This window comes from Neofelis nebulosa, chromosome 4, assembly GCF_028018385.1.
Source record: "Neofelis nebulosa isolate mNeoNeb1 chromosome 4, mNeoNeb1.pri, whole genome shotgun sequence".
Taxonomy (NCBI): Eukaryota; Metazoa; Chordata; class Mammalia; order Carnivora; family Felidae; genus Neofelis; species Neofelis nebulosa.
In genome coordinates, this window is record NC_080785.1 from 25204523 (window position 1) to 25228045 (window position 23523).

The 23523-nt window shown below is 41.2% G+C and overlaps 1 protein-coding gene across 1 annotated transcript in view; it reads right to left on the reverse strand.

The window, feature by feature from the left end:
• The window catches only part of SND1 (staphylococcal nuclease and tudor domain containing 1), a 425421-nt gene that overhangs the window by 356885 nt on the left and 45013 nt on the right, over positions 1-23523 (reverse strand). The window contains exons 7-10 of the mRNA XM_058724394.1: positions 23045-23203; positions 21646-21752; positions 19275-19365; positions 6566-6679 (exon numbers count right to left, since the gene is read on the reverse strand). Of these exons, the coding sequence (XP_058580377.1) occupies positions 6566-6679; positions 19275-19365; positions 21646-21752; positions 23045-23203 (471 nt within the window). The remainder of the gene's footprint in view (positions 1-6565; positions 6680-19274; positions 19366-21645; positions 21753-23044; positions 23204-23523) is intronic.

Genomic DNA, 23523 nt, shown 5'->3' on the forward strand with positions numbered 1-23523 from the left:
GAGGCAAGAAATATGAACACACTAGCACTCGGAAGATTTAGATAAATTGAAAATATAGAACTGTGTAATAGTGATGATTAAATGGAGAGAGAAGAAAGAGAGGAAGATGGATCGAAAAAGGTAAATGCACATGGTTCGGGGAAGGATTAAGCACCAGGCCCCACGAGACTGTTCAAATCCTACAAAAATTATTGGAAGGGGATAGGCAAAATCATGAGAAAGGGGATGCATTAACTAAAGGAAACAAAAGAAAATGTAAGTAGTAATATGGAGAAGAAGGTAAATCAAAGGGAAACAGGCAATTGCTGTCTTTTCCCAGTTATAATTCACATTTTGAGGAACCCTGCTATCTACCCAGATAGCAAATGTCTTGACCTCAAGAAGAGTCAGGCTTGTCCCCAGTGCCCTCCCCAGCAGAGGAACAGGAATTAATCTTTTAAAAATGACAGAGTACGTACATCCTGAATCTTAAATAGATGAGCTAAGACCCACCCACAGTCTCCGAATGGTAATTTTTTTCAATCCTCTCACAAAGAAGGTTTCAAGTGTTCTTCTCAAAAACGCCCAGATCAAACAAATCGGAAACTGGTACAGAATGCCTCTGCCAGCGCTCTGACATATTCTACGTCTTTTGATCACATTGCTGCAGTCCCCAAGTCTCTCCATTGGAAACCGGTGAAATGCTATATCCATTTCAAAGAGCTTTTGCTTTTCTCCAAGGTCCTTAATGCCAAGCTGGAGTCCCGCTCTAATTTGCTATTTGCCTTATGCTCCCAGTCCCATGCGCGAGATCACAGTCAGTGGGTTTATTGGTTTGCCCTGGCTTCACTTAGGGACTGCGGCCCCACAGCTCTCTGTTGGTGTGCATCTCAGTGGCAGCATCGTCTGCTTTAGGGTCCAGAGGGACCAGTCATCTTGCTTTCAAAAATCTCAACTGAAGGGAATAGGTTGAGAACCGCTTTTAATCGTGTCTAAATGGCAAAGCACCCTGGGGCCCTGTACAACAAATGGAGTTATTAGCACCCGAAACTGCCCTGCCTCTGAGAAAACGCCCTTAGGAATCCCAGGGCATCACTAACGGGCCTACCTGCAGCTTGTCAACCATGACTGCCTACAGAAGAGACCCCGTGGGGTCGGGCCTGGGAAACAAACACCCCCAAAAAAGGCAGCAAGGACACTGGGAGATTAGGCAGATTACAGCTTTAACAAAACTGATCCTCTGGTGCCCACGACTAAATATTTAGAGGCCTGCTGTGAAAGAACATTTATGTGGTAAATTCCACAGGGAGGAGGCTGAAAGATAAGGTGATAGAATCAAATACAAACTGAAAGCATAGGTTTGTGAGGTCAGGGGAAAGGCTCCACCTTCAGGTTTCCACACTTCCCAGAGGCCCAAGCTGAAGGGTGTGTGTGTGTGTGTGTGTGTGTGTGTGTGTGTGTGTACACGCATGTGTGAAAGAGGGAGAGAGACACTCTATAGACAGGAGTTTGAGGAAAAAAAAGCGTTGCAACTGAAGGCAAACTTTCTACACTTAACACCTGGGCGTTGGGTAAATCATGTACCTTTCCGAGGTAAATTCCAGCTCTATATCTTTGTCCACCACAACAGCACTACGCAGGCCAAACCAACTTTAAGGGAGAAAAAGTCAGCCCCTTCATCAGATGCCAGAGGGGTATCTTTTGTCATTAACACTCCAAGTGTGACACAAAGCCATGGCAGCCCTGGGCACCAGGAGCATTATGTTTTCCAATGTCGGATCAAAGTCAAATGCTCTCTAGAAGTCCTGGGATTACACAGTGTGTTGTCTCCTCTAAGGCAGTAGCTCAGAAAAGCCACAGTCTTCCTCCAACACTTAGCACTTGTCTCTCTGCGGCAAACAACTGCATAAAACAAACTCCAGCGTACCTTTAGAGAAACCCTGATACGTGTTTAGGTACTCAGGAACACCACACATCGGTGTCCAAAATGGCCCTCAGCCTGAAGGAGTTAAGATCGCAAAGAGTTGACACTGGATTCACCCTAAATAATCCAGAAGCATCAATGCCACAGAAATAGAATCAACAGCATCAGGCATCTATCTAACTGTAATCTTTGAGGAAAATATTACACATCCTTGCTTTTAACTCTCCTGACAAACTTTCCAGCAAAAAATTCAGTTTTAACCAAACTCTGGGAGTAATGGCTACCCATGAATTCCTGGATATTACTGGAAAGCAGCTGCCTAGGATGAAAACAGGTCCTGTGATCATGCTGTTTTGTCCAGAGCCCTTCCTCTGGCTGCATTACAAAGTTACCCAAAAGAGGGGAGTGGAGTATACGGCTAGCCTTGGGCAAAACCTCCTTGCCTTCATGTATAATTTAAGAGAAATGAACTTGTCTCTGTGTTCAAAAAAGGAAAATCCAATTTGCCCTACTATCCCCACAATGTATAGATGTCTTGGAAGATCTATATTAAGTCGATGACAGGTTTTTAGAGTTGTTAGGGTTTGGGGAAGATAACCATTAAAAGAATCTTCCCTTCCTAACTTGAAGGGCAAGCCCCATTGGGTCATCATCTGGGAGCTTGTAGGGAGGCCTAGCCCGCAGCAGGAGACACTGCCCGCCATCTGCCTGCCCTTGAGGAAGGTCATGCTAACACTTTCGCTTCCCTGTTCACCTACTCCTCCAGTTCCTTAACCTGCACCTTCTCCCACTCTGCTCTAATACCATACAACAGGCTCCAAAACCATAAACTGTAAGATTATCTTTTTCTCCATTTCAAAGTCAATCATCTTCAGAAAGTTTCCCCCAGATGAGGCAGAAGGCAATCTAAGTGTCTCATCTGAGGCCCTCCGCAGTCCATCCGTCGTCTCCGGACAATCCTCAAGCGTGCTGCATTTCTGCAACTACAAGACCATTTCAATTCCCCAAACATACCAACATTTTCACTGGAGATTCTAATCAGCCCTGTTCTAACTAGGACAGCCATATATTCTTGTGCACAAGGGCACTGGCCAAGGAGACAGAGGCTGAATGGGAGCTGAAATTCAACCGCCATTCTGCTTGCCAAGCCATGTGCCCCGACAAGGGGTGCCCTGGAAGAAGGGGGCACCCCTCTCTAATTTGCACAAGGGCACCATATGGGTTAACAGAGGTCCCGGCCCCAACATCTATGCCTTGAGTATTCGACTGGACTCCCCTTGTAGCTACAAGAACAGATGGTATACAGTAAAGAATATTAAAAACCAAAGACTCCAAGCAGATGCCTGCTCTCCCAGTCATTACATACATGAAGTTATGGATTCACTGGGATCCCCGGGTGATTTATATTCCGATACCCACGTTGTAAATCTCTGATAACTTTAAAGTAAGCACAGATCTGGGGAATTCTTTTAGTAGAAAGGAAACAACTCTGAATCCTCCTATATAGAAATTGCTAGAACAACATCCACAAGTTCCTAGTCAGCACTCCATTTGCCCCCAGGGCCGTGGTCAACTGGGGCTTAGAAAAAGAAACACCACAACTCCTTCCTACAGATGAGTTTTCATCTAGCATGATCTTCCCTTATAAATGCAAATTACTTTCATGTTTTGTAAATGCAAGCCACCAACGCAAGAGTACTCAAATCCAAACATGCCATTGCCTAGTTTAAAATTCTTCACACAAAAATCTAAAAGTATGGCACACGTTTTCAGCATGTGGCCCCTGCCTAACTCCCAAACCCATTTCTTACTACTCCCCAGCATTAACTACCCTCTATTCCAGTCATACAAAATACCCCATAGTCTCTGAGTATCCCGAGATGCTGACAGGACAAGTGTGATCTGGCCCTGCCCACACTTTGTACCACAGGCATCGTACCCCTCATGCACTATCCACAGTGCCTATTATTCCCTCTTCCCAAACTCACCCAACTCTTGTCATTACTGCCATTTCTGTCAGGAACTATCTTCTCCCCACATTTTACCTAGCTCAGTCCTAGTCACCCTTGAGGCTTTACACTTTACACATCACTTCCTCCAGGAAGCCTTCCCAGATTGTACATTCTTATAAATTCTAAACTTTTCTTTCATAGCATTTCACATAAATGGAATTACTTGTGTATCTCCCCTACTAGGTTTTAAATTAAAGTTCCATGAGGGTGATTCCATGAAAGTTTTTTCCCTGCTGCATTCCCATAGCATCTGCTGCAAAGCAGATACCTGGTAAATACTTATCAACGGCATTCATTTGAATTTCTCAATCTATGCTGTCCATTCTAAGAAGCCACTACCAACAGGTGGCTACTGAGCTCTAGAAATACACTAAAACAAACTGAAATGTGTTCCAAGCATAAAACTATGCCCCGGATTTCAAAGACTTACTAAATATCAAATTAAGTAAAATCTCTCATTAACTTTTTCCATTCATTAAGTGTTGAAATAATACTGTTTTGGATATATCAGGTAAAATAAAATGCATTAAAATTGATGGTTTTAATATAGCTACCAGATAATTTTAAATAACAAGTATAGTTCATTTGTGTGGCTTGCATTACAGATCTAGGGAGCAGTCGGTGTTTGTCTAGAGCGCCCTTTCTTCCATCCACTAACTTCTCATCCGTGAACACTCAACAGAGGGACCCTAGTTGCTCCTGGGGAGACTCACGAGTGCCCACTGTAGCTGGGTTCTTCACGGCACCCTGCGCCAACGTACTCAGAGTGCATTACGTTAACTTATGTCTCACGTGACTGCCTCATTAAAATCTTTGAAAGGAATTTAATGAAGAAATAAGAAAAATCATTCTTCACTTCATCTAAGCCATATATTGTAGACTCTTACAGCTAAGCCTTACTTCAAACTTCCTTAAAATGGTGTAAGATCTCTGGAGTGAACAGAAGTTAAAAATAAAATTAAACACAAAGTGAGAAATAACCTTCCTTGGTAAAGAACAAGGAATTCTATAAACAGGACTCTGCCTAAACTAGGGAATATATTCCAACAACTTCCCATTATCCAGTAGGCTAAGGGAAAAATCCATCCATTACCCCCTGAAGAGTTCCAAAGGCTCCTGGAAAAGCTAAAAATTCTCAGTAGTAGTTCCTACTCCTGAACACCTGCTATTACCTTACCTGAGCTATAACATCCCCACCCTCCTAAAACCTGCTTGAAATTCAGCTACACAGTCTACATTAACATAATGCTTTGGCCAATGAGGCAGGCACAAAAATTAACGTTCAAGAATTTCAAAGTTGTGGTTGCCGTGGGAACCTTAATTCCAACTGCATGGCACAGATGCGAATCGTGGAGTACTCCCAATACTGATAAAACTGGAGATGTCTATTTACTCTGTGCGATGAGGCACAGCTACAGTTACTGAGAGAACCTTATTTTGGCATTTCTAGACTTTCATGCATTTAAATTCTCAACCTTACCACAATACCATTTGCCGCATTAAATTGCCTCCTCTGTGGGGGGACTAAAAGAGAGAACGAACTGATTGGCCAGACATTCAAAGAACCCCTCCTGTATGTGTTTCTTACGCACAATCAGATTCAAAAGACAATCACGATATTTTTATTTTACTCTTATGGGCTGTCTGTAAACTCTCATGCAAATGAAAACAAGGCATGAATTTAAACTTGTAAATGCACCAAGACATGTATACGTGCAAAACATCAGAAAAGCAAATTTCTCCTCTTTAGAACTACAAAAGGGATAAATTAAAGCACAGAGCACTAACGTAAACCATGCTGTGTTTAATTTCCGAAAACTGTCCAAACACCTGCCTGTGGCACCAGCTCTCACAATGGACCCAGTTCTATAACCAGTTACACACTGTAGTTTCACGAGAAGGCAAAAATAAAAGTTGGAAAGTGGTCTGTAAAAACAAGATATCACCAAACAAGTAATTCAACAAAAACTTCAGTCTGTATCTCCAACTTCTCACCACTCGTAACAATGGAAAGAAAATGAGCAGAAAATTTACAGCAAAACTGCCTGCAGACTACCAACTCAATAGTTTTCTTCCTAAGTATTTCTCAAAACTGATATACCCCAATCATACACATTGGTTAGGGAAGCACCTTTGCTGCCAAAAGATCCAACAAATAGCACAAAACAGTATAACTAATAATTTCAGTTACCACTTGCAACAGACGAAGCAGGTGACCCCAGAGAATACATACGCCAAGATTCATTTCTTCCTCGAACAAAAACATACAGAACTTTCAAATCAAAATGACCAGTAGAAACAGGCCTTACATTCATGCACATGAGATACAGACCTTCTCCTCTCCTTATTCTCAGAGAAGAAAATCCTGTTAACAAAACTTACTGCCGCCTCATGTATCCTGGCCCTAACCCCTCTCAAGCCCCTTAGAGCAGAATGCCAGCAATGCCCACCCAAAACAAAGCAGATCAGTGAATGTGGTTCAGAAGAAACTGACATCTGCCCAGCCAGGCTGCAGATACTAGGAAATAATACTTTGGAGAATTAAAATATCGTCTGTGAGCATTCTCACACATATGTACCGTATTTAAGTATTCTCCAGCTCCTTCCTTTTGATTTTTGAAAAGAGGCTCCACTCCTTCCCCATTCTCACCTGTGTATTCTCCCCTTCCAGCCTCGGTGGTCGAATGCTGGACAGGTGGATGGTCTTGTAGTCACCAGAGTTCAGCTTCACAACAATGGCATCTGCATTCAGCACCTGCATCACCTGTGGGCAAGAGGCAAAAATGCTCAGACCTGCTCAGATGGCCCACCTCATAGCACACATGCTAAGGAGAAAGACCCACCACAGTCATAAGGATAAAAGTCAGATCAGTAGCCATTTGGGGCATTTCAATATCATCCTTCATGGTACAACAATGTTGGAGAGAACAATGCTATAATTATCAGTCCCCAAAGACCTTATTATGATTTCCCTATGAGGCAAAATCTGTATCGTTCACAAAGACGTGAAGTTAACTGACCAAGACATGTAGTTAACTACAAAGCTTACAAACTGGAAATCTCGTCTCTACATGTTATTCATGATTTTCCTTGAAACAGATTCTAAAATCAAAATTCCTTACTCAGTGTGAATCTAGGAGACGAAGCAAGGGCTGGATAGAAGATATCAGCACTAGGTTAGAACCAAAACAGGATGCCCCAAAAGAGAGCAGAAAAATCAAAGGCAAGTGAAGGGCAAAAAGAATTGTCATCACAGCATGGTAAAGGAGAGGCTCAGCTGTTAATCTCGGGGCAGAAACATTAAATTGCTAATATATTACTTCAACTACTCTAAAAGCCAACTTTTCAGAGCACTACTATGGGCAACTTTGTTTTAGACCCCAGTATCAGAAACACTGGAGCCCACTCTCAGCTAAAAAAGATTAACTTCCACTCTTGGGTAACTTCCAAAGATATCTATTCAAAGTGCAAAAGCACAAATATTCCTCTGAGGAGATTATTAGAACATTCCACCAAGGTGTACAGAATAAAATCGCACTAAAACTGGCCTAGGATCACATCAGGGTTACAACTAGAACCCGTAATTCAGCTAGTGGTCTACAATTCACCTGATTATATTCAGAGCCTGTTGTTACAAGGCTATTCAGGGGTTTTTTGGGGGGTTTTATTTTGTTTGTTTGTTTGTTTTTTAAACCAGTAATACTTTTTTACAAGGTAGCTATTGACTACATATCACTGTCACCATCCACTTTGTCTGCAGAATCAAAACCAACTCTTCCAGGCTTCAGTCAGGCCCCATCAGGAGCCAACAGGCAGCTGAACAAACTACAAGGTCAGCTGCCACAGTGAGGGCAGACTCGCAAAATTTCCCTCCTCTTTCAAGCAAGAAACAAAAGGAGCTAGACTCGCCTTTGCTATGGTGGATATCACACTGATAAGTATCCTAAAAGAGCCCTCACTATTCTCTAGAAGGCTTCACATCTTTTAAAACAGAATACACCCATTTACTTGCAGACTCCTGCCCCCCACCCCCAAAAAATGGCTGTTCCAAAGAACCAACCAACCACATACCAGAAAGAAAAGACTGATTTAACGAACAATCTGAACCAAGTGAGAAATTATACATGACAGGAAATAGCAGGAAAAAAGCACCATCAGACAGAATGAATGAAAAAAGAAAGATGACAGTTGGAATCAAGCTGTAGTCCATGGAAGGCTGACTATGACTGGCAGATGGAAGGCATCCCCAGGTTCTACCATAAGTAATGAGCAGCAAGTGCAGGGAAAAACAGGCCAGTGATCAGAAGAGTAATGAAAGGTCTGAGAACCAACAGTGTAGATTAGGAGAGAGGGTATTTTTAATTTTCAAGTACGTAAGATTAACTTGCAGACTTCAATGTAGGTTGGTTGGTTAGTTAGTTAGTTAGTTAGTTAGTAGGTTAGTTAGACTAGAAAAGCTAGTCTAAAATTGCCACAGCCATTCTGCTTTAACCTTTTTGATAGATCTGAGAATCGCAAAGGCTAAACACTAAAACCCAGACAGCCAGAACCCAAAACTCACCTGGCCAGAAAAAATTAGTCAAGTCCCCAGGCAATCAAAAGCATGAGCTGTGGTGGGTGACATGAGGACCACAAGGTCAGGGCTGGTTACCTGCGTATGGGTGGTACCAACGTCTATAGGACCCTCCAAATCAAAGAGCCCCTTACACCAGCCCAATCATGTAGGACTTAGAAAACAGCCCAGAAGGTACAACCAAAAATACAGATTCACTAACAGAAAGAAAAAACACACCTTCCCATTGCCATCTAGACATTAATGCCAAGCAAAAATGCCCATCACGATGGAATCTTCCTCCCACTCCCTAAAGGCACCAGTAGCAGCTTGGACAACTGCACAAAAGAGACAGACCACAGCTAATGATTTCTCTATTCTTCAAAATCCCACATTTGGGTAAAAGGAGAAGTATCATAAAATGGATGATAAAACATTCATGGGCCAAAGAATCCAAGATACATGCTATTCTGCTATCCTACCTTCAAACCAAAGAGAAGAAAAATTCCATAAAGCCACACCAAGCAAAGTAGCTAGTACAGCAAATCAACACTGCTCCTCCCTCAAAAGTACAGGACCACCATCTCCAATGCACACACCTCACAGTATTTGCTAAATCTCAATGATGGACAGAGTTACACATTCCTCTCCCACCAAAACTCTTATTAAATTATCAAGTGCCAAAAACATAGGGAAATTCCCATAATCAAGATGTGAGAAATATCTAGACATTCCCCACCCCCTAGTTGTGCTCAGAGAGGAATAAAACCAGGGAAAGCATCGTAGTGCTCACATCTCCACCCCGATTACAGAACGTGAAGATCTAAGCGTACCCCTGTGATAAGTTACTGGCATTCGTCACCCCTTATAATGTGTTAGCAGCAGCGGCAGCAAATGGATTCTTAGAGCTGTAAATTTCAGGCCTCGGCAACAGCCTCTCTGCTCGGCATCTCCCTGATTAGAAACCTCCTCTTCAGGAACTGCACGCTCTGATGCTGGCAACTGAAAGAGGCCCGGCTTTTGGATGAAGAGGTGTGTGGTGAGTGCATGTGTGTGTGTGCCCATGTGTGTATAAGTGAGGCTTACGACTTTTTATTCCTCTTTAAATTGTGTCATTACTGTCCAGAGAACAAGCAGCTCCTGAGCAGAGACACGGAAGAAGCAATAAAATAGTGGTTATAGTCACGTACTGTGCAATAAGTAAAATGCAGAGTGGATTACTGTTCAAAGCCTACTCATCAGCACTGTTGCAGACCGCATTTATAACCGTGATATTTCTTACGGTGCTTTTCACCTGGATAAGTCCATGTATGTCTACATCGCTCACTCTCTCCACAAGCCAATAGATCCTTAATCAGCCCACCCCTATACACACCTACCATACCACACACTCCAGGAGATAACCTAAGGGACAGGTGCAGAAGTCTACACAAAGTCACTAGCTGGACTCGAAACACTAGACCTAAACCCAATGTCTCCATTTCTTGAAGTCCCAGCTGTAAAAGGAAAAAATGCGTGGCTTAATGATGATGAGTGTAGGCTAAGGGCTGCCACAAGTCAAGAGAACTGCGGAGTTCTGTCAGGGGCAAGCGACATCCATTCCCATCTCTGGCCAGCTGCCACACTCCCCATCTGCAGAGCCTGTCCACCGTGCTCACTGGGAGGCCAAGAAACTACTGTTCAGCTTCGTAAACCCCTGCAGCATATATAACATGAGCAAAAAGAGCCAACAGGTTCCTGAGCTTCAGAGATCCTCAGAATAGCTCCCCAAATGCAACTACCAATACTCCCAAAGCTGCCTAAATTATCAGTGCTGGACAAAAATAAAAGGACCATCAGCGCACACTGGGGCTTCTATGGATGCCACCAAGGAATGGCTTTGACGGGGCAACTGAGAATGGGACACCAAATCTGAAATCATGACACTGGGCTGCTTCTCCTACTCCCTACGACTGTATGCTAGGTCTCATCTCCCCAAAGCTAATCATGGAAACACAACTGAAGCAGCACCGGAAGCAACTAAAAGGAAGTGACTAAAAGTACGCCACAACTGTTACAGCAGTGGCCTGGAGCTGTTCCCCAGAAGGGTACAGCTGCCAGCCTGTACCCTTGACAAAATACTAAGCATGACAATGTCTTGATACAAATAAGTCCAGGCACCTGAGCAGGAGCTAGCAGACTAGTCAACAGTAAATACTTAAAAGGAAACCAGGCATCAGACAGATTCCAACAGATGGGGAACTCTTCAACATGTCCGCCCAGCACTTCTCAAAACTGTCACGGTCATCAAAAGCAAAAGAAGTCCAGGGCACCTGGGTGGCTCAGTTAGTTAAGCATCAGACTTGGGCTCAGGTCATCATCTCACAATTTGGGAGTTTGAGCCCCACGTCAGGCTCTGTGCTTTCAGCACAGAAGCCTGCTTGAAGCTCTCTGCCCCTCCCTCGCTCGCTCTCTCTCTCAAAAATAAATAAACATTTAAAAAAAAAAAAAAAAGGCAAGGGAAGTCCGAGAGACTGCCACATCCAAAAGGGGCCTAACAAGACATGACAACTAAATCGAGTGTGCCATGGTAGAGGAGATTCTGGAACAGAAAAACAGAGATTAGAGAAAAACTAAGGAAATCCGACTAAAGTATGGACCTCAGTTGATAATAACATACCAATACCGGTACGCTAACTATAATAACTACACCATACTCCTGTCAGGGAGCAGAGCAAACTGGGATGAGGGCAGGGGAAATGTGGGAACTCTGTCCCATCTGCTCAATTTTTCTGTGAATCTAAAACTTGTTCTAAAAAATAAAATTTTTTATTTTATTGAATTGAAAAGGCCAGGTAAGTGTTTTTTACAAATCTTTTCTAATTCAATTTTTATTTTCTTATCAGCAAATCAGTTTACTAATGTAAGCTACAAACCAAGTCTTGATCTCTTTTTGGTGCAGAGGTCACCTTCCAAACCAAACCATCCCCAGAACTTCCTCTTCACCTGAAAGCCCTATGGCCGAAGCCCAGGAAATTCTCATCCCGTTACCAAATGCAAACATAACAGAAGAGTCTAAATAATGCCAAAAATATTAAAAGGTGTCTTTGCTTAAAAACCATCTCCGAGAGACATGATAGTGAACTCCATTCAGAGCTAGGACTAGAAGCACAGCAAAAAGCTATCAGGGCCACACCAAGTAAGTCCTAGAGTCCACTGTGTGCATCCATGGATAGCTTCAACCTGACCTCCAAAACTGCACATGGCCACAAGTCCAGACAGTTAACTACTTAGAGTAATCTCCCAGATGGAGCCCTAGAGGGCAAGCTCCTTGAAAGCAGGAACCACTTCTCATTCTTCTGCTTCTTCCCAAAGCGGAAGGGCTCTAAGCAATCACTTGGTAAGAGAACTGAGCAAGAGTCCTCTAACCAGGCAGGGCAGTGAGAAGACTCCACCTCCTGAAGACATGCTGTCACTCCCCAGCCCTGCCACCACCCCTGAGTGTTATTCAGGTCTATAAAATCAGCAAGGCCCAAGAATCCAGCAGCAGGGACAGGGAAGCCAAGCCACGTGCTCAGGGGACCATATGGCTACAAACAGCACAGTTCAGCTAAAACGCCACAGGGAAGGCAGGCAGGAAACTGGCAAGCCACGACAGGCACAAAAGTCTCAAGCAGGCTCAGCTAATCGCTGTGAAGTGAACATGCTTCTCTGCTAACCTGGAGAGACAAGGAGAGCCCTCACTTGCATTTCCTTCCTTAAAAAGTGACACAGTTTAAGCAGAGGATGGAACACATTCTTTCAGTAGACACCATGTATCAAGACAATACTTTGTTGAGTTTCAAGTTTCTCAGAAGTGAGACTCTTGGCCAGCACATCTCATCTACAGTATCAGTTCCCAAAATCACCTACAGGACCTGAGAGGCACCCAGTTCAAGAGTTCAGGTTACCTTTTGCAGGCTTTTCAGGCTATTTAGCTGCTCCCTATACAATTAACTTCTAGGGGACAGGGCAGGCGACTGCGAAAGAGAGAACCATGATTTGTTCAGGCCTTACAGTCACATGAGCCTCAGAGAAGTATCCTTTAGCAAAAACTTGTAGGACGGTCAGAGTGTTTGTGAAGTCCCAGGGCACCTTAGGACACCTCTAGGTTCTCTTGAAAAAGTAGCACAGTATTAACAGACATTTTAAATCAGGTATATGACTACAAAACCGCTGGATTCTAGGTTATGAAAAGAATTGCAGATCACTTCTTTTCCTACTGGCTATAAGGTAGTATCCCGTGCTCTACAACAGAGGATGGCAAACTATGGCCCAAGGGCCATCTAGCCCACTGCCTGCTGTTGAACATAAAGTTTTATTAGAACATAAACAGGCCCATTCACTTACATACTACTGTCTCTAGTCTCTTTTCTTGCTATGGTAGCAAAGTCGCATAGCTTCAACAGAGACTACATGGCCCACGAAATGTAAAATATTTACTATATGGTCCTTTAAGAAAAAATTGGTCAACCTATGTTCTACAACATATTAGAAAATGAACACACATAGGGCAATACATGGTTAACATTCCTGGAAAACTATTTGGCAAATATGCTGGAAAACATTCTTATGGAAATAATTGCCATTTACATAGAGATTTATTCTGTTTTCTAAATAATGGAAAAATTATACACTATATGAATATCGACCTATTGGGGACTGGTTACATAAATTATGCAGGCTCACAATGGAACATTATGAACAAACTAAAGCAAGCTCAAACATTTACTTTGGCGCCCTCCCTAAATACCTTTAAACAAAAATAAAGGGATTTTGTTGTTGTTGTTGGCCCTAAGTCCAATAGGACAAATATAATGGGAGAAAAGACTATGGCAACAAAACACTGGAAGCTAGAAAGCAGATGGATGAGTGGTAACAGACTTCACAGATTCACAAAAGCTAAATCCTGAGCCAGTGATAAGAAAACATAATAGCCAACCTGATTTATACTGCAGACTTCCCCCACCCACCCAAGACAAAGAAACTGTCAAATCAGGAATCTCAAGTAGAGATGAAAATGGGACCAAAACCTAGACTTGGTTTATGTAAGAAGCACCTGGATTTTAAGATATATACCATAATTCCCATATATAGGTTCACTAATTTTAACCCAGTGTTTGAGACCTCATTCTTAAATAAGAAAGATAACCAAAGATCGCCAGGCATCTAAGGAAAGCCTCTAATATGAAAAATAAGAGACCAAAATAACCAAAGAGAATTAAAAACAACATGGAAAATATAGACTATGCAAGGAAATTTTTCAAAAAATTATGATTCTTCAGAAAGTTAATAGAAGATATTTTATCTCTGGAAGAAGTGATATTACTATTAAAAAATAACAAGATAGACACATAAATCAACAGAATGGAATAAAGAGCCCCAAAATAAATTCATGCTTATGTGATCAATTAATCTACAACAAAGGAAAAAAGAATATACAATAAAGATGGTCTCTTCAGTAAACAGTGTTGGAAAAACTGGTCAGCTACATGCAAAAAGAATGAAACTAAACCACTTCCTTACACTACACACAAAAATAAACTCAAAATAGATTAAAGACCTAAATGGAAGACCTGAAACCATAAAAGTCTAAAACACACACACACACACACACACACACACACACACACACACACAAAGTAATCTCTTGGACATCAACCTTAGCAGTATTTTTCTCTGCATCTGTCTCCTCAGGCATGGGAAACAAAAGCAAAACAAACTATTGGGACTACATCAAGTTAAAAAGCTTTTTACATAGCAAAGGAAATCATCAAGAAAATGGAAAGGCAAACTACCAAATAAGAGAAGGTATTTGCAAATAAAATATCTGATAAGGGATTAATATCCAAAATATATAAAGAACTCCATAGAATTCAACACCAAAAAATAATACAATTTAAAAATGGGCAGAGGACTTGAACAACATTTCTCCAAAGACATACAGATGGCCAACAGACACATGAAAAGATGCCCAACATCACTCATCACCAGGAAAATGCCAATCAGAACTACAATGAGATATTACCTCACACCTGTCAGAATGGCTAGTATCAGAAAGACAAGGGGGGTGGGGCGCCTGGATGGCTCAGTCGGTTGAGCGTCCGACTTCAGCTCAGGTCATGATCTCACAGTCTGTGAGTTCAGCTCTGTGCTGACAGCTCAGAGCCTGGAGCCTGCTTCGGATTCTGTCTCCCTCTCTCTCTGCCCCTCCCCCGCTCATGCTCTGTCTGTCTGTCTCTCTCTCTCTTTCTCTCTCTGTCACAAATAAGTAAACATTAAAAAAAAAAAAAAAAGGCAAGAAATAACAAATGTTGGAGAGGATGCAGAGGAAAGGGAACCCTCGTGCATTAGTGGTGGGAATGTAAATTGGTGCCGCCACAGTGGAAAACAGTATGGCGGGTCCTCAAAAAAAAAAAAAAATCAAAACTAGAAATACCATACAACCCAGTAATTCCATGTCTGGCTATTTACTCAAAGAAAATAAAAACACTAATTTGAAAAGATATATGCGCTCCTGCTTATTGCAGCTTTATAACAGCCAAGATACAGAAGCAACCTAAGTGCCCACTGATAGATGAATGGATAAAGATGTGAGATATATATATATATATATACACACTATATATATGATGTGGAATATTACTGCACCATAAAAAGGAGTGAAATCTGGCCATTCACAACAACAGGAATGGATCTAGAGGGTATCATGCTAAATGAAACAGTTAGAAAAATACAAGTACAATATGATTTCGCTTTTTAGACTGAATCTAAAAAAACAAACAAACAAACAAAAAAACACAAGTGAACAAGCAAACAATCAAGACAGAAACAGACTCATAAATACAGAGAACAAGTTGGTGGTTGCCAGAGGGTAATGTAAGGGAAAGTAAGGGAAATGGTAAAGGCAAAATAGGTGAAAAGGATTAAGAGGTACAAACTTGAGGTTATAAAAGAAATAAATAATGAGGATAGAAAGTACAGCATAGGAAATATAGTCAATAATGTTGTAATAACTTCATATGATGATGGATGGTAACTACTCTTATCACAGTAAGCACTGATGTATACAACTGTTGAACCACTATGTTATATACCTGATACTAATATAATACTGTATGCCAACTACATTTCAATAAAAATGAGAGCCATTCAGAGAAGCAAAGACCAGAAAGGTCTTAAAATACAGTATCATAAAGAAAACATTTGGTAGCAGGGCTAAAAGGTAAATACGAAGAAATTTAGGAAGAACAAAAGACAAAGATGAAAACAGGAGGCAAAAATTAGAAGACCAGTCAACAAAGTCAAAAATCCAAACAGGAGTACTAGAAAATAGCAGAGAAGCTAGTTGGAAATCAACAACAAAATAGTTAAAGTTCCCAGACCAGACACAAAGAGCTAAAACTAAAAAGAATACGCTCACACATGGATAAAACAGTGCACCACTGAGAAATTTCAGGATAAAAAAGCAAGTGCTAAGACCTTGCGGAAAGAAAAACCAAATCATCTGAGGAGGAGAAATCAGAATGGTTTCAGAGGCAAATGGTGAAGATATCCAAAGATGACAGCTCCAGAACAGTGAGAAGAAGAACAAAAGAACTAGTCCAGATTGGTATAGGTCACAAGGTTCCTGGAAAATATAATTGAAAAAGATAAAATTAACAGGCTGAATCAATGTCTTTAGAGAAGATTTAGGTAGAGTCTAGGGGTTGAATTAATAAGTTCATTAAAAAAAACAAACTTTTAAAATTATTAAATCCAGGGCAAACAAAAAGTTCTACAGAAAATGAAAAGTAGCCACAATATGCTATAGGGCTCAGTAGTTATTAGCATTTGCAAAGTAAACATTGAACCAGAATTAGAATATAGTCCTATTGCAAGGATTAGGAAAAATACATGCACACCCATGTGAATCCTCATCTTCCACGGTATGAAGGAAAAGGGTTGTGCCTAAAACTGAAAAATTAAGAAGGCAACATAAACATTTTATTCAAAGATACGGACTAGCCAAGAACTGAAAATGGCTGCCTCAAGAAAAAGGAAAACAGACTAGTACATTTCTTAATAAGCCCACAGAGTTCTTTAAACTTTTATGCATTAAAAATAAGAGTATAAAAACTTAAAAACTATATACAAAAGAATATAGCTCAGTACTACTCAAAAGTGGTTGCCAGCCTGCAATGAGAGTAGGAGCTTGTACCAGAACATAAATCAACCACATCACTGAGAACATTGCTGGTATTTTTTCTGTAGCAAGCTTTTCTTGATGAAAGAAGCAATGCCTTGATTTACATTCTGGCTCAAGCGCTTTATATCCTATCAAGGCACTGCGAAAAGGACTGGGAAGGATCAAGGGTCAGCACACTTTTCTGTACAGGGCCAGATATCAAATATTTTAGGCGTTGCAGACGATTCTGGTCTCTGTCACAACTACTCACCTCTGCCACTGTATTACAAAAACAGCTACAGACAACATGGAAATGGACAGACATGGCTATGTTCCAATGTATTCATGTCACTGAAATTTAAATTTCATATAATTTTCATGTGCCACAAAACATTTTTTTCGACGTAAAATCCACCCATACTTCACAGACCATACAAAAACAAGTGGAGGGCCAGGCTTGGCCCATGGGCCATCATCTGTCAACCGCTGGGATAAACAGTATAATCAACTTAAAAAAAAAGTCTGTGTGATAGTAGTTTCATCTAGTATGAGTGTTTTTCCTTCTCCTTTTCATGCTTTCTATTTAAAAAAATAATAATAATGCTGAAGAATTTCTAAAACTCAAGAAGTTTTGAAACCATTTACCTACCTACCTACCTACCTTTCTCTCTACTCTAGAAGCAGGCCTATATCCAAATGACCTAAATTTATATTAAAGATACTTACAGGAGAATGGCTATTCCCCTTAACCCTCAGATGGTTTTTAGAGGCAATTTCCTCTACTCAGCATTTTAACAAATGAAACTTCATTGTAACGAAGAAAGCCTCACTCTGTTTTAAAACAAAACATATATACATATCCTGGGATCCTAGATTAAAACAAATAAACAAACAAACAAAAACAAAAAATAAAACAAAAAAAACAACCAGGAGAAAATGTGCCAGCTCTTCTCTAGTTACCAATAAAGTCATATTTAAGAAAAATACAAAGCTACTGACTCAATCATCTACTCTTTCAAATTTCTTTTTTCAGCAATGCATTAGTTCCTTGACCAGCAAAGGCCTAAAACCCTGCAAAATTTTCTGGGTTTCTCTTATAAACTCAGTTTCTTTTTTGTTTTTTAATGTCTATTTATTTTTGAGAGACAGAACACGAGCAGGGGAGGGACAGAGAGACAAGGAGACACAGAATCCAAAGCAGGCTCCAGACTCTGAGCTGTCAGCACAGAGCCTGATGTGGGGCTCGAACTCACGAACCATGAGATCATGACCTGAGCCAAAGTCGGACGCTTAACCGACTGAGCCACCCAGGCACCCCTCTATAAACTCAGTTTCAACTGAAGACGGTCTAGCAGGGACAGTACAAGATACGGGGACCCTCCTAAGCCTCATCTATATCACAAATATCAGACCCTCTCAGAGTGATGATGGTGAAAAACAGAAGACATGCCTCCCTTGCTGAGTGAATGATCGCCCTTTCACCGTGTAGCTACAGTCTTAGAACAGATGACAGGAAACATAAGTAAAACCAAGTAAGTTCCAATTAGGTAGAACAGCCATGTCCAAGTTTCCAAGCTAGTGCCGTCCTCACACAGAAAGGAAGCAGGGGTTCATTCTGGTCTGTACCAAGACTTGGAAGATGCATGGGGGAGTATCCAACCAGGAACTTTTCCCTAAATAGGATAAAAGACCTAATTATGGTTAGGTCTCAAAGACCCAATGAAGGTTAACCTGACAGCTGCCTGGAGACCACCTACGACAAGAAGGAAGGAAGCCACTTGAGCACTCTGTGACTTATTGCTTTGGGCATCATAAAAAAGAAAGTGAAGAAATTCAGCCAATTCCTCAGAGACTGTTAAAATTTGACCATTCGAAGAGAAACCAGTCCTGGATTTTTTAGGCTGACAGTGCCACCTAGTGGTATTCCATCTTCAACTCATTTGGGACAGCCACCTCTCAGCAGATATAGATATGTTAATTAACTTCTTTTAGTTCAGGAAAACAAAGCTTAAAGCATCTCTTACCAAAAGTAAAAACAGATTGGAAAACATGACAGCACTTTGGTAAAGTGAGGAAAACAGGTCTACCGCTCACGGTACCAAAGCCAGCAATGAAGAAAACACTCAGCACTGCTGATGGACCCAAACAATCTACTGAGTAGCACTAGTTCCTGTCAAAGGAATCCATCCCAGGACACTTCAGGAGAGCTCTCTGGAAAAAAACATCACGTGAGAAAAAACTCAAAACCATGAGAGTCCCAAAACAGAAAGAAGAGAAACCTGAGGTCACACACACTTTGACATGGGAACTCTAAGAGAAAGCCATTTGCTAGGCAAATAGAAGCCCTACAATATGAGCGATCTTTCAAGGTGGCAATGTCCACAACTTTAACTCATGAACTCCTAATGAAGTTACGCAAATTTATGACAAGTTCTTATGGTTTCTAATTCCCCTGCAATAAACACATGCATGTACACAACCCTTACACACACAATCCACACACCACTGGCTTGCCTTAAAACAGAAATGCTTCCAGGCCTGGCTTGATGGTTCAGAGATCACTGTATTGTCACTAGCCTGACAATGTCCACTATGCATCTCAAGACGCTGAGAATGACTCACCTTGGCAACAAACTGCTTGTCCTTTTGGTCCAAATTAGCAGTAGGAGCCACATAGTCTCTCCATATTCTCAGCCTGCGTTCCTTGGCAAACCTGGCAACAAAAACAAGGATGCACATCATTCAGACAGAATAGGTCAGCAAATGGAACCCGCCATCACCATGGGAGCAAAGAGTACAGCATCCTTCTCTAACTCAGAGACACGACACCCAAGGGAAAGGCCACCGGTCAAACCAGAACAGAGTATGAAAGCAACAAGAAGTGTACCGCAACTGGCATCCAAGACATACACGCCCCTGGCTGGCTGACCGGGATCTAGGTGTGCAGCCTTTCTAGCCCGGACAGTGCAAGTCCACCTTGAATCAGCTCTTTAGCTTATCCAGCATCTCCTCAGTGACTAGTAAATGCCACGCACTGGAATGACAAACACAGAGCAACTGCTCTCAAGTGGGAAGAACACCCACATCCAAACAAACAAATGTATTTTTTAAAAAAGCATAGGCCTGCTCAATTTCCATTTGAATTTAAAAAAAGACTATCAGCTAACCAAATCACCTTTGTAGTACATCTGAAGAGTAAGAAAAGGGATAAAAATCCACTAGGAGTTCACTGACAAAAGTGCAAAAACTTGTTGGCAAAAATCTGTTTCATGGTACTAAAACCATCAGGCATCTTTTTCAGTCAGGCTAAGAGAGGGAAATGGAATATGTGCAAAAAATTTTTAAAGCCAATGAACAGCTAGATTTACAAATAAGCTTTTTGTGTTTTGTAATTACAAGTCTTTACAAATAAACGGATACAGGTCAAAGGGAAAGGAATGATTATTTCTGAAAACAGTACTGCCACTTTTTAAAAGAAGCACTAAAAGGAGAAAAAGACAAAGTAGCATGTAGTAGCCATAAAATACATAAAATACTTTGACAGAGATTTAACAATGCAAGTCAAATACAGCATGCAAAACAGCAGGCAAGTAATCACATATTATTGAGATATGATTTGCATTCCTTAGTCTAAACCTGTTTTTTAATGATGTGCCCTCCTACAAATCCATAAAATCTACAGACGTTATAAAGCATGTAGATACTACTGCCATTGTACTCACTTTCTTCAAAGAGAGGCAGGAACTTAATGCAAAAAAAAATTACCAACGAAAATTATATTTAGAATAATGGATTTACAGGGTTTTCTGAAAACAAAAAAAAAATTCTGAGCATCACAGAATCATCAGAGGTATTTGGAAAGCTTTATTTGTAAGAGTATTTTATCTTTCGAATTTAGCTGTGGAACATAAAGACTAAAAAAATTTTATAGAACCATGGTGTTTTTAAATCAGATACGCCATATCTAATGGCCCAGATTAAAATCTACTTTTATAAAAAGTTACAAGTATTTCTGCTTAAAGGCAAAGAAGGATATGAAAGATCCAAGGGAAGAAAATTATGGTCATACAATTCATGTTCTTGCGTATCTCTGAGCTGTGTACCTCAAAGGCCATAAATGTAAAGTTATCCAGACCATTATAATTCTATGATTCTGAAACAAGCCATACAACACACCTTGAGAGTGAATCATTGTCATCAGTGGTTGGTGGTGTTCTGCTTAAATGCACCCTGGGAGATGGTGGCCAGGACTTTCCCCAAATATCATCTCTATTCACCTACTCTTGCTACCTGCTTCACGGTCTTCCATTTACCCTGTCAAGTGAATGAAATTCACCTACGCCCAGAAATTCTTGACCTCAATACTTGAAACAGCCACCTAATCTTTGGAATATCGACTATTGTTTTCCTGTAAATAAGTTTCTTCTACATCTGCTTTAACCATGAGGCACCAAGCTGAAAACATGACAACAGTATCTCATAGTTGCATTAGCATTTTTAATTGACACGTGCTTCGATAAATGAGCGCATGAGGCTTCATAAACAACACTGAACGGTCCTGTTTTAGGACCCACAGGCTCTATGTTTCCATCATACCCCTGGCTCCAGCCTGCCTGTTAGGGAGCAGCCAGTAAGTGACTGCATCATCTTCAAACGAGCCTCAAGCTATTTCATTCCAAATGCCTAAAATCCAGAATTTAAGTGAGATGCTTGGACAAAAAGTGACCCAAAAACATTAAAGCAGCAAATCTGGTGAAGAACAATTTCTAAGTGAAAATCTAGGCCCTCAATGTACAGCAGAGAATCAGACAACTAAAGACTTATAAGTAAACCACTCCTCTGTAAGATCTTACCCTTTTGTGGAATTTCCTTAATCCATTACTGAAATGTAACCAATACTGACATAGATAGGGGAGAAAAGACCACTAGATTTCTTTCCCTAAAAATCCTAAATAAGATCCCTGGGCTAGAAGGCTTCCCTAACAGACCTTACCTCTCAGCTGCCCTCAGCTTTTCTGCTCCCCGAGTATAAACTGCAATCGACCAATCCACACAGCGTGCAAAACCTTCCTTCAGGAGGAGCTCTGTGATGTTGCCATTCTGAAAAACAAGGCACATGAGAAGGCAGGCATAAGAGAATCCATTTCTCTAGACTTCTGAAATTAACAGCCACAATTTATACTGCAGTTCACTGAAGAAGGAAGGAAGGAAGGAAGGAAGGAAAGGAGAGGGTAGAGTTTCTCTCATTAGGAAACCAGCCCCAAGATGAGACACCCCACTCTGCGGCTCCTCCTAACAGCCTTGGCTTCCCATCCCCACAACACCTAACACAGTAACTCTCACTTAACAGGAGTAAGATAAATGTTAGTGGCATTGAATGGAATTGACGTTTCAATAGCTCTTCTTGTGGGCAGAGGAGGATGTTAATCTTTAGTAGAGATTACACCTCATTATTTCCTTCCTTAAGATCAGCACTTACTCCCCTTTTCATAAGGAGAGACCTGAAGAACAGGCTGAGGAAAGGAATAACTTCAGCTGCATTTTGCCCAATGAATTACAACTCCCATTCTACTGTGCCACAGAGCCATCTGGTAGGGCCCCAGCAGACAGGGAGTACTCCAGAAGAAACAGACATGACCCTGGCACACTCCAAACCAAGTGTCCCAGCCTTCCACAACGGCCATCATGAAAGAATTCTCCAACCAAAGAATAAGAGTAACAGGAGTTTATTCTGTACTGGACATAGGGAACAATAATGAAAATGCATTTACACTTGGGTGTTATAAAACAAGGTCATTTCCTTTCCGGGAGAAATCCACCTACCAAAGTCTATGCCCAGGTAGAATGGATAATCACAACTAAAATAACATAAAGAACCTATTTCCGACTCAAAAGCAGAGTCAGGAGGTAACTGGATTAGGCCTGGGGTACACAAAGTAATTTTTCCATAGAAAGGATTCCTCCTCATAGTTCTACCAATACTTTAAAAAGCTACCTTCTAGACCTACATATAAACCTCAGCAATCCTATTCCACACGTTTCAGTGCCACTTCTCACCTGTGTGGCAGCCTCGCAACTTTCTCTTCTCAACATCAAGGACCAACACTTGAGGAAATGTCAAGAGCTCCTCTTCTTACGAACTCAAAAGTTGAGATCCACTTTCTAAAAGTGAGTAGTAGTTCAGCAGATTTGTCCAACTCTATCAGCTAACTAATATCTCCCTAGAAAATGTCTCAAAAATCAGATGATAATCCTGCCAAGATCTTTAAATGGCTCTTAAATACAGAGAAAAAGAAGAGAAGCAAACCACAGGCCATCAAACACCAAATGCACACCCCACGCCCCCACCCCCATCCAACCCCACACAGCCCAGTCTGCATGGGCACACTCACTGGATGAAGGATGGTACCCAGGATGTTTTGGTTGTGGCAGCTCTCCAGAATGATCTGAACATCTCTCTGAAGTAGTCGAGACTCGGTGAAAAATTTGGCCTCTGCAGCAAAAGGCTCTGGTGTTTCACTGCCATCTGCCTCCCGTCGAAAAGTTGGGCACTAAAGCAAAGGTAAAGTAGGTGGGTAGTACAGCCTAAATGTGAGTGCCAGGCACTCTCACCCCACACCAAACCAGCCAAAGCCACAAACTCCACAAAGCTAAACCAGGTAAGGTCTCAAATCAGGCCTTGTAACCCCTTTTTTAAAACATATTGGTAAAAGTGACTAGAAATAGATCTTCTCAGACTTCTTGGTAAGGCAAATAAACTCAGGTCACTATCATGAGGAAATTTTAAATTATAGTTGAAAATGACCCCTTGCCAAGAAAAGATTCATCAATGCCTAGGTTTTAAATTCCTGATTTTTTAAAAATCAAAAAT